We start from the raw sequence: 18517 nt of genomic DNA on the forward strand, positions 1-18517 counted from the left end.
TCAGAGCCTTTGCACTTAATGTCCCCTCTGCCAGGAATGCTTTTCCCTTCACTCCTTCGCTGGTCCCTTTCATCCTGCAAATATCAGCTTAAATGTCACCTCCTCCATGGAGTCTTCCCTGCCTACTCCTCCTTCACTTTCTGTTTGTGTTCTTTAAACCTCTGACCAGTCTGGGATTATCTTCTTTATTTACTTATTCACATCTAATGCCTGTTTCTAGCAGTCACTCGACACCACTCCTCACATCTGATTCCCGCCTGAGCGATCTGGTTTCTCCTTAGATCAGCCTCCCTGACAGAGCGCCCCCCAAGCAGGCACCCCGCCCTCCCCAGCACAGAGCAGCACTCAGCTCATCTGCAGAGGTGAGACTTCTCGAAATGTCAATTTTCAGTTGCAAGACACCTCCAAGGGGCCTGAGCGTGGTCCTTATCTCGTTGAAACCAATGTACACGTGGCATAAACATAACTGGGAAAAGCGAATTTCTATTCCAGCTTTATTCTGAAGGAAGAGACACCCAAGAGCTGGAGGGAAGTCATGTGATTGCTTCGACGCACTTTTACAGACTTGGTGAGGGGTCATTGGAAAACAAGCCAACGTCAAAGAGACATCCCCATGAGGCTGAATTACGTCCAGCACTTGGTGAACAGGTATATTTATACTCTCTCACTCCTTTGTCTCTGTTTGATTTTTTACTCAAAGCAAGCCCTTCCATTGCAATATGTGAGTAAGCGTCTCTGCCGTCACATTTCAGGGGTGCCTGTGGCGGCGGGGTTCCCTCTCCTGCTGGCCTTTCAGGTTTGCCTTCTTGGCACCCAGACTCAGGGTCCACCCGGTGCTTCCTCCTCGTCAAGTGAGGCTCTCTGAGGCCCCTCTGCTTTGTGGCCTGATTCCGTGTTTGAGCATCAAATCTTGGCTTCCTGCTCTTTGGTGTCGCCCCCCAACCTCCTGCCCCCGGGGCCATGAGTATCTCCAAATGACACCGTGATGACGTGTCTGCTCCCCCCTCATCTCAGACATCCCCAAGGCCACGGCAGAATTGGGTTTTGCATTCTGTGTCCAGTTCTGGAACGGAGGCTGGCAGCCAGGAGGTGCTCAGGAATGAACAGTTTGGGACTTGAAGCGACTCCAACTGCAGACCCCGATGTCACACGCTCTTCCCATCTGCCCCTCCCGGCCACAGCCCGCCGCTGTCCTCCAAGGACCTGGGCTTGTGTGATCTGGGTGCGCTCTTCCCTTCCCACAAACTTCCACGCTGAACCACCTACAACTGGCCCTGGATTCTCCTGCCAGAGACTGTTCTTTTCCGTGTTGGAGGGCTACGCCCTGTCACCCCCCCACCCCCACCCCTCGCCCAGAGGGCACGTCTCCTCTTCCTAACCAGGGTCCAGAACCACGAAAGCCGTTCTCCAACACCATGCAGATGGACACCGTCCAGGTCGTGTCCCAGGCTCTCCTTTCTCCCCCAAAGTCACGACTCACTCAAAGAAGAGACAAAAACAGCACCCTGCATCCTTTCGTTTTCTTGTCAGGCCTTCAGACTCACTGAAGACACATTCTGAATTCCTTCTGGCAACAGTGGGGGTCTTGCTGGGCAGGGTGAACACATACCCTACTAGGTGGCTCTCTGATGCTATCTATGTCAGATGTCTTTTGGGGCAGGAATCTGATGGAAAAGCAGCTGACGGATATTCTCCTGCCTCTTCCTGCTAATGGAACCCCACTATGTTGAGGCAGTAAATGGGGACCCTTGATCTCAAGGAGGGTGGGATAAATGATTGGTCTAAAGTTGTAATTCTATTCCCCCCGGACACTTATTGATCAAAGCAGACCCAGTTGTGACCAAAGAGATATAAGGTGGAAAGGTGTCCAATGAAATGACATAGCCCCTTCTTCTTCCTTCTTGCCTTCAATCCAAACTTGATGGCTGGAACCACAGCAGCCATCTTGGGGTCATTAGGGAAAGGTCAAGAGAAATGCAGAGCCACTGTACTACCTACATCTGGGGTACTTGATATGTAAGAAAAATAAACCACTATTTCTGTAATCCACTGTGGCTGGCTTTTCTACTACCTGCTACTGAAAGCCTTCTGGTGGCCACTTCCTGGCTGAATGGGACTTGCTGTGGAATGCTGCTTGAGGAACGGTAAAGGAATCTAAACCACGCATGGTGGGGACCCCTTCCCCTTCTGTACTTGTATTTGACAAGGCTCCTTTGCTCCTAAAGAGTACTTTAGTTTCAAAATAAGCCCAACTGACATTAGTTTCCTTTCAAGGATTTGGTTACCTGCCTTGACATTGCTAGAACATGCTGGAATGTCCTACAACAAGGAAAGGAATTCACTGTTTAAGGAATTATTGAAATACTACTGTGCTTTAATTGCACAGATTGAAGAGTCTGTCTCTTAGGACAGAAATCAGAGGAATCAGCTCCTAGACTCACTCTTTCAGCAAAATAAATACTCATGGGTGGCTGGGAGAGAAAGTAAGAGATGTGGACAGTAAAAAATATCTTAAAGTTCAGTATATTTTGCAGTCACGTGAGGAGCTGAAATCCCTGGAAATCCCAAAGCAGTGATAGGTCAGTGGTGCAGACTTTAACTTCTCAGCCTCACTCGTGCAAAACGGTCTCCGTCACCCCATCCACATAATAACCATGATTACGTAACAGGTCGGCCATCTGAGAATGATATTCGGTGCCGTGAAAGCTTCCCCTAGTTCTTCCCGCAGTTTCACCTGTGCATGAGTTATGATTCCAACCCACCCCAGGCTGGACCAAAACCAGCTTGGGAATTTGCGACTCGTGTATCCGTGGCCCTCCCACCTCCTCCCTCCTGTGGGAGCCCGGGTGCCCAGGCTGAGGGGCTGACGACCTCAGAATCCGGCCTTCAGCACAGGCTCGGGGAGTAGCCTAGGAACCCAGGTTCTCTCCTCTGACATCGCAGGAGGGTCAGCCTTTGGAAAGGAGAGGATACAGACTCTCCAGTTCTTGCTCCTTCCCATCTGAAATATCCTAAAGGACACCTTGAGGGTAAGGACTGACACAGGCTTGTCATGAACCTGCTTTCATTTCCTCCTGCTGTGGTTTTCACGAGCAAAGCCGAGGAGATGTGGAGAGAGGGCTCCTTCTAAGACTGACAGACGGTAAACCACCGCGGGTCTCCTTTTTTCAGGTTTTCTGCACAAAAGCAGCAGGAAAATTTCTGAGGTCAACTGGGATCATAACTTGCTTTTCCTTATGGCGGCACTGTTAGCAAAGAGCAGGAACACCGAGCAACACGTAGGCACCTACTGTTTGCTGAGGCAGAGCATTGGTTGTGCTCACCACGCCATGAGTTTGAATGGGAACGCTTCTGCAAGTTTTCTTGTGCTGCATGTAAATCCCAAGGACATGAGGGGAAAATGTCACCACTCCACGTGGCCACCAGGTCCAGGTGGATCCCACGAGGAGGTTCTTCCTGACCTCTGGCCTCTGACCTCTGACCTGTGCTGCTCCCAGGCGTCTTGATCCCTTTCAGCTTCCCGATCACTGTTATTCAAAGAAGACTTCCTTCTTATTTTTATGGGTCAGTATAGGGCCTATGCGTCTTACAGCAAGTTCCCCCAGCTGTCTCCCCCCTTGCCCTCTTGGACAGAGGAGAGAGAGGCGACAAAAGTATCTTAATACCCTGGATAGTGTGTAACGTTTATGGTCCATGTGATATGCTCCCCACCACCCCAAAAGTCTGAAAATCACAGAGACGTCCTAGGACACAGACATGTCGCTCCAGCAAAGGGCTAGCACTCAGTTTGCTGAAAACGAAGACTGCTGGGCTCTGTAATTCTTTTTTTAATTAAAGGTATAATTTATTATTATTTTCATATTCTTTTCCATTATGGTTTACTAAAGGATATCGAATAGAGTTCCCTGTGCTCTACAGTAGGACCTCGCTGTTTGTGCTTCTTTTCCTAGCTCGTTCTTAGCTCTAAATAATACCACGAAAGTCATTCACCTACAGCACCACAACTACCTGTTTCTGAGATGTTCTTTCAGAAGAAGTAGGTGTATTTTCACATCACTCTACTTCCGCAGATCAAATATTTGAAAAATGTAACAAGAATGCATGACACACCCCATTTCTATTTCCATTTCAAACACAGCAGACATGCTCAGAACCCACCTCAAAAAAGGTGATTTGGACATTGACCCAAATGCAAATGTTCCCATATACTTAATTTGGGCAATTTTTTTAATCTATCAAAAAAAATCACTGATTTTTCAGAGCTCTAAGATCTTCTTGAATGTTAGGCAGAACTTTAATGGGTTAAAGGTCACTGACATGTCTTCACCTCTGGTTCCTGGGATATACTGAATACATGGTGTTCGGAATATGCCGACGCGGTCTGGCCAACTGGAAAAGGTTCATCAAATTTTAACCATGGCCTTGCCCATGACTGACTGTGGAAAGGCACAGTTGCCTTACACTGTCTAATCTGGATGATAAAGACAGCAAGATAACAGGGTCCCCAAAGGAAGCCCACCAGGCCAGCCCAAGGGAAACGGTCTCTGCTCCGTGAAAGCTGATTTAATTTCTTTGTTGAGATGGACAGAGGGTTCCTGAGAAACGCTAGTTGTTCCAAGCTGCCCCGACATTTCCCTTTCTTTCCTAGACGCTGACTTTGTTCTTTACTGTACTGTCTCTACCACATAGCAAGGGGAAATTGGAAGGGGAAAAGAGGTACTTACCAGGAAACTTGTTCATCATAAATGAACTGTGAAAAAAAATAAAACGGAGAGAAGATTAGACAGACACACACACACATACACATGCACACACAGGCTTTATAACTGCATGTTATCCGCCCTTGTGGCTGGCTGGTGGGAATTGGGGCTGGGGCCGGTTTGGGGTGTGAAGCATCTGTGGGCAAACTCCCCTCTGTGCTGGTTTAGTCTCTCGTCAGTGTTCGTGGAAGGAGGTCTTGTTGGCAGACTCGGGTGGGCATCCGGCCATCCCAGCCTTCCTGCAAGTTCTGTCAGAGGATGGAGAGAGAGGGAAGCATGCCCAACCTCATTATTTGTAGAATTTCAGATCTGGAAGGGGATGCGGAGCTTGGTGGGTGCTTGCAAACATGAGTCACTTACGGGTCCCCTGGAAGCTGTCTGTATGTCTCTGCGCATCGTACAGCACCTTCGAGCTTTTATGATAGCACCTGCGCTTCTATAGAGATTAGCGAGGGTCAGAAGCAGTGCAAAGGGCCAAACAGAGACCCTCCCTGATCAGTTAGGAGCCGAAGAAAACACACGACAGGACTGAGTTTAAGTCCTACTCCACATAGCATCTAAGATCACTTTTCATTTTGGGGGAAAAAGTGGTATAATTCTGGCCCTTTGATTTATACGGGAAACGGAGCTGCAGAGAACATGAGTAATTTCCCTGGGGTCGCCCAATTAGCTGCAGAGTTGGTCCTAGAACCCAGCCCTGGCTCCTAACTTCATGTTCTTTCCATGACACCCTTATCTGCCCAGATGGTACGGTGCTGAAACCAAATGAATGCCCTTCTATTTCATTCAAGTAGGAAGCTGTTTCTTCCCACACTCACAGGACATGACTGATTTGAGCGCGATCATCTCTGAGCAACTTTCGTTCAGGGGCCCTCTGGAGACTCTCAGGCAGAAGCATCTGGGTGTAGAGGGTGATTACTGCACCCAGGTGGTAAACTCGGCGAACAACGGGACATCGCTTCAGTCCCCGGCGATGACAGCGACCACCAGTTGTGAGAGACACAGAGAAAACCTCAAAGACCAGCAGGTGCAGCTGAAAAGGCGCACAAGAGGACCTCCCTCCAATCGCCCCAAAGGAGCATAGAGAAGGATGAGGAGAAAGGAGCCACCCTTTTCTTTGTAACTCACTCTTCCCAACAAGACACTGACAAAGACACTGGCTTCATCAGTTTTTGCCGCTTTGTCATCTGTCATTATCGGATCCAACAGGGCGGCATTTGGATGAAAATGTCAGACCAGAGTGGGAAGAGAAATAAAGAAGTAAAGGGAACTGCCCCACAATCCAGGCTGGATGGTGTGGAATTCATTCCCAGGAAGGCATTCCCAGCCGCTGTTACATAATTGCTAGCTTTCAAAAAATCCAAGAAATCATGGAACAGAAGCAGTGGTTTAAGTTGGAAAATGTTTTCTATTAATTGAAGTTAATTCAATATCAGTCTTGGGCAGCAGGCTGGAACAATCAATTCAGAGCCACTTAAGAGAGCACAAGATACTAGTAAAGAGTTGATTAGATCACCAATTTAATGCTCCTCTCTGGGGAGGGCAGCTAACACTCCGCAATATGCAAGCAGCTTGAAGAAGCCTTATTTTGTGCCACCTAACTGACAGGCGAAAAAAAAAATCAGAATGGGCTTAATTGTACAAAGGATTCCAAAGTGAGAGCAGAATTTACAGGGAACACAATAGCAGAGAAATAGTGAGGCATGCCTGGATGCAAACGTGGTGGGGGGAGGGAACCAGAAACTTCCAAACGACAGAGGCAGCGATGCTGGTCCCTGCCCACCTGGAGCCCTGAGGCCTCAGCTACCCTGTGGCCCACGAGTGAACACGGTCTGGGTTTGACCCCACTGCTTCAAGAGGATTGGGTGGAAACATGACAGCCTCCAAAAGAGAACAGTAACATTGATAAAAGGGACTAGAAATCAGGCCTTTGAGAAAACCTGAATGGAAAGAGGCTTGTGTGTGGTGAGGAAAGAGACCTGCCTGCAGAGTCTGGTGGTGCCTGGAGGGGGCCGCCAGCTGACTGTCACCCACCCAGAAGGAAACCCGCACTGTTCACAGACTGTTCCCCTGGGAGACCACATCTCCGGACCACGCCGACAGAGCATGGAACCGGCCTGTCTGAAAACGTAGGACGACAAAGATGGTGACTCTCACTTGGTGTTGTTGATGGTTAGAGCGGATTTCTTATTCCTTACAGATTTTACTTCATTTGATTCTCCTAAGACGAGTGTTGCACATCCCTCTGTATTTTCATGCTCACTCGGTGAGTAAAAGACAAAACAACTTCCCCACCCCTGCTGGCTGGGTGACTAGGGTAGAAGAGAACCTGAAATCACACGCCTTGCCCCACCTGAAACAAGAAATTGCGCCCCCAGTTCCAGCCGGTCCCCACTAGGTGGCGCTCACGTCCCGGCCCCGCATCCCAGCGGCCCGGCCCCGGCAGAGATGTTGAGATCAAGTTGGACCAAGTCCCCTTGGCGGCTCCATGAAATCTCCTGGGAGGTGGGCAAGGGCCCCTGGACAGACCGCTTCCTGCAGCTGCCTGCGGCCAGCCCACTGCCATCACGCGGCGGGGTGACGTTCTGGAGGCAGCTCCTGCCCGGTGCTCTGAGATGGGGCCGGGTGGGTCCCTCAGTTACACCCACACGCAGTCCCCAGACCTGAGCGCAGCGGTCAGAGGTGCCCCACCCTTTTCCCAAGTGGGATTTTGCAGAGGAGCCTTGGGAAAGCCGCTCTCTGTGCTCTGCTGGTTGTGTTTGGGGCGAGGCCGCTATTGCCCCACCCCCCCGCCAGGGCCCGCGTGGGTGCGCTGATCTCTGGGCCCCAGATTTGCTGCATGGCTGGTCAGGGACCTGCTCTCTGACCCATATCTGGTTCCTCCAGAGCAACCCCCGGCTTCACGCTAAGCTTTCCACGTGTTCCGCAGACGAGCTAAATGGGAACTCACAGGAGTGAATCTGAAAAAACCCTCTTTTCCTCCAGGCCTCCGCGAAACGTTTGGGAACCATGGAAACCAGCTTTTCAGTGCTGGTGTCTGCTATAGAATTCTTCCGAGAGAGACAGGATTCCATCAGGCAGGTGAATCCCTGGATGACCGAGCAACCCAGGGAACTCAAGGCGGAACAGCAAGGAACAGACAGCCGGTAGTCGCAGGCAAGTGGGCAGGAGAGGAGAGGCCAGGCTGGCCCCGCAGCGGACGGCGGCCCTGGGCTGGCTGGTTGTAAGCGGTAACCATGGCGCTGGGCGGCTGCTGTGCTGGAGCTGAGACCTCGTAGCTTGTACAGTAATCTCTGGCACCATCAGAATTTTAAACAGTGAAGGTAAAAGGAGAAAATCAACACCATCATTCTCTTTCAAGAGGCTGAAACCTTGAACATCTTCCCCGCGTTGCTGGGAAGGGAAACTGCTCCCCCCCACGGCGTAGATGCCCTCAGGAGACATGCCTACTCGGCGTCCTGCATTCCTCCGGCTTCAGGGACAGGGGTGCGGGTGGCTTAGCGGAGCCCACGGCGATTCCCTCTGAGGGGAGGAGTCAGATGGAATACATTGGAAAACAGCTGTGAGGCACAGATATGGTTTCCAATTGCAGGGTAAATCGTGATTCTGACATGAGCATCTCCAGCTGGCCGACCTGACGGTGCTGGGGATACAGGAGGGTAGGAACTAAAGGCAGGGCTTGAGCAGAGCTGGACATCCCATATCAACCTGCAGGGCAGGCCACAGCAGAAGAAACAGTGATGAGAGGACCAATTTAGGATACAGGAGATGACGGTTGTTAAAGTAAAAGATTACGTTCGCTCAGCAGCGCAAAAACACAGGCGAGGAACTAAAAGGTCCAAGTTGCTGTCCTCGGGAAAGAGCAAGTCTCCTGGAATCCTGTCCAGCCAACCCAGATTCCTGGCTCTAGGAGCAAATGCTCGGATGCCCCGGCTCCCTCCCTGACCCCAGCACCACTTAAGAGCAGCCCTGCCTCTTCACTGTGTCAGGGATTAGGGAACAGGGGACCCCCTGGTTTGTTTGAGGAACTTGAATGTTCTCTCACATCCTTCTGTGTGAGAATCTTCTGGCTGCCAGAGTCATTCCCGTTTTGCTGGGCCCCTGAGATGTAATCGTGAGCAGAAGGGCCTCAGGGTCTCCAAACTGGAGAAGGAGGAAGGGCCCGAGGGGAACAGGCCGTGGGGGACAGCGGGTACCAGAGGACAGTCAGCAGGGTACATGTCAGGCACTTTCCTCTCACAGAAAGGGCGAGATAAGGAGATTTAAGATGAGTCGTCTTAATGAAAGACTTCCAGGAGAGGGAGGCAGACGTTCAGTCTCCAAATGTAAAGTAAACGCTTCCTCCGGGTGCCCCTGTGAAGGTGGACTTCGTGGTAGGTGGGGTAAAGCCAGACTGTACGAGGCAGGTTTTGTTGGCGGGAAAACCTGAATTCTTTGCTGGGCTGATGCAGCTGTACATCTTCTCCTCCCGCTCTGGTTGGCCTGAGAGGTTGCAGCTCGCTCACCTTGAGCAAATCCCTGGATTTCTGGAGCCTTGGTGTTGCCATCTGTAAAATGGGACTCCTATCACAGCTGCTTGTGCAGTGGTGAGTATTGAACTAGGAAATCTCTATCGACAGACCCAACACTGTACTCAGTCCCGTAGGAAGTGTGGAGTCTATGCCTGTTGAAAGTGCCCGTGAGAATGTAGGTATACTTTCTATGGAAGGATTTGCTCTCTACCACTGTGCTCTCCAAGCTGATAGGCACTAGCCACGTGTGGTCTCATACATTGAAATGAATGAAATAAGGTTCAGTTCCTTGGCTGCAATGGTTGCATTTCAAGAGTACAATGGCTAAATGGGAAAAGAACTTGAAAAAGAAGAGACACATGTATATGTACAACTGAATCACTTTGCTGTACACCTGAAACTAACACAACATTGTAGGATCAACTCTACTCCAATATAAAATAAAAATTAAAAAAAAAGAGCTCAAAGGCTCACGTGCTTGGTGGCTATCATACTGGACAGTGCTGCCTAGGCTGTCTCCGGCAGATGGGTCAGTTGAGTTGTCTCTCTTTATCAGAGTGGGGGGCTGCACTGAGTGAGAGGGCAGTGTCACCTCGGATGAGCCTTGCTGCTGTGCCGGTGCTCAGGTTGCCCTGAGGGGCCCCCCCACTGCCAATGGCCCACCCAGCCCTTCTCCAGGTGGGCAGCCCCTCCTCCCCCAAGCTGCATTTGTGAGCCTGTCTGTTATCTGGAACCTGTCTCAGAGGCCGCTCCATACCCCCTGGAAGTTTCCCTTCTCTTGGTGCTCAAAACCCCCCATCTTGAAGCAGAGATGAAGGGTAAAAATAAAGTATCCCTTTTAGGGCAGCTGTTAGATTGACGATGTAATGAATCATTTGCATTTATGTAAATTACATGATTATGTAAATTACAGTAACATTTCAATAAAAGAGACTGTCTGTCGGGTCTGCTGGAATTTGGAGAAAGAAGATGGGGAGGCTGGAGCTGCCATCGTCAGATGGGGGTGGGTCCTTGGGGAGTGTCCATGAGGGTCTGCAGAGGACCCATCGTGTAGCTGCACACAGGACACGCTCCGAAGGACCCAGGATGCTCTCAGAACCTAACAGCGACACTTCTCTTGCAGAAAGAGACCCAAGTCATGGGGCGAGCTTCCTAGGCCATGTCAAGCTTCTCCAGGGCCTGATGCTTCACTGTAGAGAATGTCACCTGGGCTAAAGGGGGATGCCTGATGGGGCGGGGGAAGGGCGCTGAGAGACAGGCGCTGTACGCTTTTGCAATTAGAACTGCTTTAGATGAGAGCATGTTCTTAATTTCTTCCGCTCTCTATTTATCTATTTATTTTTACGCTCTTTCTTTAAAAAACAGCAACAACAAACAAACTAGAAAATAGCAGAGAGCAAAGGTCAGGTAAATCCCAGATATCGACGTGAACTGAGTCCCTTGTCTCTAAGTTAACCGGTTGAAGCTCTGTTGGTTTCAGAACACCCGTGCTGTGTTTCTGCTTTTTGGCCTGGGCCTCTGCAGCAGCGTCCATGTCAGCTGTTTCAGAATCCAGGTAGTAACGACCCCATCAGCACTCCCTGGACCCGCGGCCCCAAGCCTCCCTGGAGGCGTGGTCTTTCCAGCTCTTTGGATCCCCAGCCCTGAGGGACTGTCCTCGGGGCTCCTCCCTGTGGGCAGATGTATTTAGAAGTGGCCTCTGGTGCCATTTAGTCGGACTTGCCCTCCGGGTGAATTAGCTCTGCATTGTGGCACCTCAGGGGACTGCCTTCTGAACATTTCAGAGCCATAAAAAGGGGGAGAGGGTAAAAAAAACCCTAATAGTTAAAATAAATTATTCAGATAATTATTGGTAATTATTTGTGGGTAGGAGGAGGGTTCTAAATATAGGACTTTTCAGTGCCCATTGCAGAGTCCGACGGAGAAGCTTTGTGTTATACAAGGAAAACCCAAAGAAAAGTGATGCTGTTACCATGACATTAGGGAAAACATAGAAAGAGGAGACTAGGAAACCTTGACAAAAAGATATGGCGTGTGGAGCAGCAGCCTGGAGTTGGCGCATGGAAGAGATCTGTGGACATGGACGAACCTCCTTTGCTAAGCGCTGCTCTTCGGGTATTAGGCTCTTTTGCTCTTCAGGCTGGTTTTAAGTCTCATGTGAAAATGACCCCAAGAACGAACAGCCCTCAGAAATCCAGCCAACCAAGCTGCCATGATGCTTCCCCTTTCGAGACGATCCTCGCCTGCAGCAGATGAACATCTGAGGAAACGGTGTCCAACCGTATTTGAGGTTGAGTTTCTCCACTGGCATCAGAATCACGGGGGAAGATCCTGGTTGAAGTGAAGCTTCCTGGGTCCAACCCCAGGATCTACTGAATTAAAATCTCTGGTTTGCATGTTCCCAGGAGGCATGCTGAGCGTTTCCTGTGCTGCTGAATTTGGAGGAACGCCACTTAAAGTAGAAAGAACCGAGACCAAACCCTGAGGACCCAGACGTTCTCTTTTCCATTACTTCCTAACAGTGGAGAAAGGTAATTTTTCTCAAGATCATAAAAATCTAGCCTTGACGTCAGGTCGGTAAATACACAGTCCAATCTCTAGGTCACAGCAAAGAATCACTTGCTTTTGACTCTGTTGCCATCGGAGGGAACACAGAGCTGCTGGCATCCTGCGAGCAGCTGAGTCAGCTCTGATTCATCCTCAGCAGGTGACTGCTTCGCCCAAAGACCCCGCTCGGGTGAGCGTCGCCCACAGCCTGAGGATGCAAAACCACTGTGTTTCTTCACACGTCATTAGCAACAATTACATTTGTTCTATCTTGAACACGGCCAGATAAATGTGACAGAAGACAGGTTATTTCACACAGGTCCAGGAGGTGTCTATGTGAAAACAGTGAAACTGACACCGGCAAATCTGCCGACGGGCGTGGACGCTGCCGAGTCCGTGCTCCCTGGGGGTCTTGTTTTTTTCTTTTTTTCCTTTGGTATAAGTTTATTTACTTATTTATTTTTGCCTGTGTCAGGTCTTCGTTGCTGCGTATGGGCTTTCTCTCTAGTTGCGGCGTGCAGGGGCTACTCTCTGTTGCGGTGCGCGGGCTTCTCACTGCGGTGGCTTCTCTTGTTGCAGAGCATGGGCTCTAGGCGCATGGACTTCAGTAGTTGTGGCACGCGGGCTTCAGTAGTTGTGGCTCTTGGGCTCAGTTGCTCCACGGCATGTGGGATCTTCGACACGGCTCAAACCCGTGTCCCCTGCATTGGCAGGCGGATTCTTAACCACTGCACCTCCAGGGAAGTCCCTCCCAGGGGGTCTTGGACTGCATTGTTCTGGCTCATCGCCTTGTCTCTAGGAGGGTGGACACCTCCTTCTGGAATTCAGTAAAATGGAGAACTGCGTTCATTGACACCATCCACTAACATGTCTCTTGAAAAATGTAATTTTCAGAAATCATCTTAAAATACCCTGACAGCAGAAGAGCAGAGTGCATGTGAGCTGTATGGGATCAGGCATCACAGGACAAAGATTCTGCAGAGCGTGTTTGAGCAGTCTGGGCTGGGTGAACAGAGGCTTCTAGATCTGGGGGTGATCATACCTCTTCCACAGGTACAAGAACACAGAGCTCATAGGTGTCCTTAAGTCTGCTGACCAGGAATTCAACAGACACACTGTGTTTTCAGTCCAACGTGGACGTCGGAACACTTCTGCCCTTGGGGGGCTGGTCTCAACCCTCCTGATCGTCAATCGCCCCTGGAATGAGGGTGCTGTGGTTGTAAACCCAAGCTCTTCACTTGGAGCTGCTGTTGACTTAACTAACCCATCTGATTCCTTGGGGAGAGTCTTGTATTAGACATCACTTTTGACTTATTTGTTTACAGCTTTATAATTAAATCTAATTTATAATTAAATTATTTATAATTAAATAATATACAGGTAAGTGCTTTGTAAACAGGTAAGTAAATCCTTCAGAGGATCTATTTCCGTTCTGTGCGTAAGGAAACTAAGACCTGGAGACACTGATTTCTCCAAGGTCATTAGAGCTAGCGAGAAGGGGACCCGAACTAGGAGCCAGGTCTCCCGATTCCCATGTGTTGTTCTGACTTGCTGCCCTTCTCCTAGACGGCTCGGCTTGCCAAGATAAGGGATTTGGGTTTGTCCCCACAGGACATGGAGCCGCTGATCATATAAACACAGGACTGGCATTTGCAGGTGTTCTTTGTCGAGACACCGTTTGGACAGCTCTGAGGACTGACCAGGGAGGGGGGGAATAGAGGGGGAGGTGGTGGGCAGCTGTGATGCTACTCGTTACATTAATCTGCAATGAGCTTCATCAGTGCAGGCCAGAGATGCAAAAAGCCTCAAGGAAAACGGGCTACGGGGGACACACTGGGGAGACTTTTACAAAGTGAAAATCCACAGGACACTGACGCCAAATGCGTATGTTGGGAGTTGGGGGGAAGGTCAGTTTAATATCATTCCCAGGCTGGGTAGCTAGGGTAGGAACGGGGGCTGAAATAAAGGAGGAGGGTCCAGTCTTGGGGAAATCATCCCAAGTGTAGAGACACATTGGGTCTGGGGCATGAAGGTGTCTAGTAGAGAGTTGCTTACCCACTCCTAGGGACACAGTGTAGGCGTGTCCGCGTGAAGGTGGTAATGGCAACGGGTACAGTGGGACGGTCAGGGCGTGTCCTGGGAGAGTGCACAGAGTAAGGGGGAGAAGGAAGGTCCACACCCAGGGATGCTGAAGGGAGTTACAGGGGAGCCCATGAGGAAAGTGAGTGCAAAGGGTCAGGGGAATCGTAGGAAAACAGCAGGGGATGCTCATGGAGCTGGGGGACCAGAGCCAGCTCCTGTTCTGAGCACCGGACCATCAGGCTGGGGTTCTGAGTGATCAAAGTAGCTGCCTCCACGCACCTGCTCCACTTGGAGGAGCCACACGTCACCCCAAGCTGAGAAGGACGATTGGGAGATAAGAGGCCAGGGATCCAGGTGAGGTGCCCATCACACACTTACCACGATGAGCGCGACCACGGACAGCGTGTAGTAAATGGAGTCCCTCAGCAGGCACCAGGAGGACAGAGCCACAACCTGGAGGAAAAGGGGAGAGGAGGTGAGAAACAGGACATTGACTGTGCGAGGGAGACAGTCTGGCTCCTTGGAGTAGGAGAGGAGAGAGGGGCAGGGGCCCAGGTTAAGATATCTGCTCTGGAGGAAGAGTCACTTCTCCTCTGCAAGTCCTTCAAAGTCTCCTTTGGAGCAAAAGCTGGTATTTTTCCTCTGCTCTGCAGAGTAGGTCCATTTTTGCAGACGCTCCCAAAGGAGGCTGGGAGAGTCCCAGTGCCCTGTCAGAGTTGCTTCCTGGGCTGTCACTCACAGTCCCTCCCACCTCCCTAGAAAAGTGTCAGCCACCCCAGGGCCACAGGACACTTCTAGCTGCCTTTGCCCTTGGCCTCATAAGTGGAAAAGGACACATCAAATGCCACCTCTCAGCTGGGACAGTGACAGGCACACGGTGCACCAAAGACAACAGGAAAAGGGATTCCAGGGACAAGGCCGCCTTTGGCCTCTCCCCTCCCCTACTGCTGTGTGCGGCTATGAAGAAAGGATCAGGCAAAGTCAAACCAGAGAGGGCTTTCTGGATTCAAATAACATGAAAGATACGACTTAAATAGAACCATAAATGAATAATGAGGCCAGCTTCTTTTCATTAACGCATTCTTCCACTGCTGTAGGGACACTGAGGTATTTTCTGTTGCTAATTTTGCCTTATATGGATGTGTATTTGCAGATCTAAGTTACAGATGACAGGGTTGTCAAGAAGAGAACTTGTGCCACGAGAATCACTTTAGAACAAACTTTACCCTTTTATCATCTCTCCTTGGGCCGTATACTCTTAGAACCTGTGACCATCACTTACCGTCTATGGAACAGAACAAATTGAACTAGACTGTTCATTTTCCATCAGGTCATAAAACGTGGTGAATATTTTAAAATTTATTATAGTTAGGCTAATGGACTTAAAACATGTGGCAAATATCAATTCTGAATTTTCTTAAAAAATCACTTGGGCTTTTAATTAAAGATGGCAGATTGAACACATACCAGTGTACCTTTGCTCTTTCTTGTTGCACTATAACAGGGTAACAGCAAAAGGACTTTTTTTTTTTTTTTTTAACAAGACATAAACCTGGGAGGAAAGGAGAATAGAAGAGCTGATCAGAGCAACGAAAGTTTGGAGGCTGAAAGCAGAAGAACAATTGGTCATTCAGCAGGCAGTGGGCCAAGCTCTAGAAGTGATGGTAAATGTGGCCTGAAAACGGGATGACCGTGAGACTGGTTAAGAATTCAATCCCAAACCTCCTCCCTCTCTTCAAGCAGACCAGTGACTGCACATCCCTCACCTTAACAGAAACAGGAGACCTGGCATTTAAAGAAGAGAAGTTCCAGAAAAAGGAGGAGAGGAAATAATCAAATAAATAATTAAAGATTCCCAGAAGTTAAGGATGTGCATTTTCCAGCACAAAGGACAAAATGATGCAAACCAATGCACGTCATTGTGAATTTTCCAAAGGCCAGGACCAAAAAATGGTCCTAGAAACTACCAAAGAGAGAAAAACAGGATTATATACAAAGGATCAAAACCAGAATGACATTTTATTTCTCAACCAAAGCACTGGAAGCTAGAAGACAATGGAGGAACGCCTTCAAGATTAGAAAGGAAAATGATTTCAACCTGGAATTCTACACTCAACCAAATTGTTCATTAAGGGTGAGAGAAGACTAAAAATAAAAGTTTAATTATCTCAGAAAAAATGTAATTCCTACGTATCTTTTCCCAGAAAGCTACTGGAGGATGTGCTCCACTAAAATCAGGGAGTAAAACAATTGTTACAGAGAATTATGTTACAATAAACCATTAAACCAAACAATAAAAATCTATCATAATAAGTGAAGAAGATTTCCAAGATGGTGGTGAAGGAAGATTCCAAAATGATGGTAAAAGGAGAATCCAAGATGAAATTTTTGCAGCAGGTCAGAAGACTCAAACGAAATGATGCCAGAAGGACAAAACTGATGGAAAATCTTATGATTTTGAACCCACAGAAAGGAGACTGGAGATCTCTGGGAACAGAGCATAGATACCTCAGCAAACAAACAACAACAAGAAAGACAGTTCTAAACCATGGGGAAAACACAGAGTTGTGCAGGAAAGGAAGATGAATCATTACCCATTATTGGCTCAGCTATAAACAGTGGTCACATAGTCATAATAAACACAGCATAAACCACTGTCTAAGCAAATTTATGGTGTAATTGTTTGGGGAGGACAGAGGGCTGGGCAATCAGGGTGGGCAGGGCTGAAAGAGACCTTAACCTTCCTCTTCCACACTACTGTGAAGCCATGGAGCATTCTGGAAACTGAAAAGTCAAGTAACTGCCATAGAAGCACGTTATTTGGAGACACTGAGCAAGTGTCAGGAACAACCAAACTAGTGGAAAGTAGCTGCTTCTGAAGGGTGGGACGGGAAGGTGGCTGTCTTTCATAAGCCTTCTGGAAGTGGTTGTGCATATAACTTTAATGAAAATAAAAACTAAAATAAGAAAGTATAATACAAGTTATCCACTTAGATTTACTCCTGCAAGAAATGCACCTCACGCTGAGCCTAGATGTCAAATCTGCATGGATAGCGATCTATTTTTATCTCTTTATAAATAGAATAGTTTTCAATGTACAGACTATCTCCAAATTTCAGCTCCAGATTCAGAGCCTACATTCACCAAAACCAATTTTTAAAAAATTTATTTATTTATTAAAAAAATTTTAAATTGAAGTATAGTTGATTTACAATGTTTCAGGTGTACAGCAAAGTGATTCAGGTATATACACACACACACACACACACACACACACACACACACACGTATATATTCTTTTTCAGATTCTTTTTCATTACAGGTTATTACAAGGTATTGAATATAGTTCCCTGTGTTATAAGCAGGTCCTTGTTGTTTATTTTATATATAGTAGTGTGTATCTGTTAATCCCAAATTCCTAACTCATCTCTCCCCTCACTTTCCCCTTTGGTAACCATAAGTTTGTTTTCTATGTCTGTGAGTCTATTTATGCAAAACCAATTTTTTCTATAGAAGCAATGAACTGGAGGACAAATAAGGAGGCAAATCAGGGAATAATTTTTCTCCACACTCTAGAAGGAATTAAAGCATCGTTGATTCTGCAATATCTATAGTGAAAGCTGTGACCATGACCTCATGTCCACCTCTACCTTCCCTTTCTGTGACCACCACTCACCACATTAGTGAAGATTTACCTGACACTTCCTGCAAACAAGAGGACTGGAAGAGTTATTTCATTCAATCCTACAGCAACCCCAAAAGGTGGGCAGTGTCACCCTCATTGGCCTGCAATCTGGACCTGACCAAGGTGAAGCCTTGACTGTGGTCATACGACTACCAGTGGGGTGGGGGCTTGGATCTGAACCCAGAAGCCTGGGTCTCACGGCCCTGACCCGACACTCTATGCTACAATGCGTAAACAGAGGCAGGGTAAAAGCAGATACCCATCTGTGACACCTCCCATGGAGATATTTTTTTCTCCATGACATTAAGCCATTAGGCAGGTGCGTTAGAGATGGCAGCCAAAGGAGGGAAGAGTTGGAGGTGAGAGACCAAAAAGCAGCAACCACGGCTCAATTTAAAAATATACTGCTCTAAAGAGACTCAGGGCAAGTTATCAAGGCAGAAGGAGTGACCACAGTGGCAATAGACAGGGATACAGATAGGGTATGGACATATTCCAGGAGGGAGAGAGTCAGTTAGAAAACTGGGAAACTACTCCATTTAGCTAGTGTTTTTTTTTTTTTTAAAAAAAAACACCAATGCAGTTCATTGTTTGCTGATGGAATATTTTACTTTGCCACAGATGTGGATACACTGATGCTTGGTTCTAAGCCACTCTCTTTGCTTCTTGGTGAAGGGGCTTTTATCTCGAGAAGAGGCCAGCGACCATGTGACTCATTCGTTGGCAGGGAGGGATCTGTCAGCACCCCTGCATCAACATGGGAGGGAGGCTCTTTGGTATCTGTTGGCAGGCGTCACCCAACCCAGAGCGGGGGAGATGGTGATGAGAAGACAGTGCTTCCTGAGCACTTTGCAAAGTGAACAGGGGTCCTGGGAGAGAACCAACAGTGAGTAATGCTGCCCTTGACCTCATTAATCAATAATACAGATGGC

The 18517-nt window shown here is 48.5% G+C and overlaps 1 protein-coding gene across 1 annotated transcript in view; it reads right to left on the reverse strand.

Annotated features, from left to right (window-relative positions):
• SLC24A3 (solute carrier family 24 member 3) overlaps positions 1-18517 on the reverse strand; it is a 455864-nt gene that overhangs the window by 43367 nt on the left and 393980 nt on the right. The window contains exons 7-8 of the mRNA XM_060122869.1: positions 14279-14353; positions 4725-4750 (exon numbers count right to left, since the gene is read on the reverse strand). Coding sequence (XP_059978852.1) covers positions 4725-4750; positions 14279-14353 — 101 coding nt within the window. The remainder of the gene's footprint in view (positions 1-4724; positions 4751-14278; positions 14354-18517) is intronic.

The sequence above is a fragment of the Lagenorhynchus albirostris genome, chromosome 15, assembly GCF_949774975.1.
Source record: "Lagenorhynchus albirostris chromosome 15, mLagAlb1.1, whole genome shotgun sequence".
Classification (NCBI taxonomy): Eukaryota; Metazoa; Chordata; class Mammalia; order Artiodactyla; family Delphinidae; genus Lagenorhynchus; species Lagenorhynchus albirostris.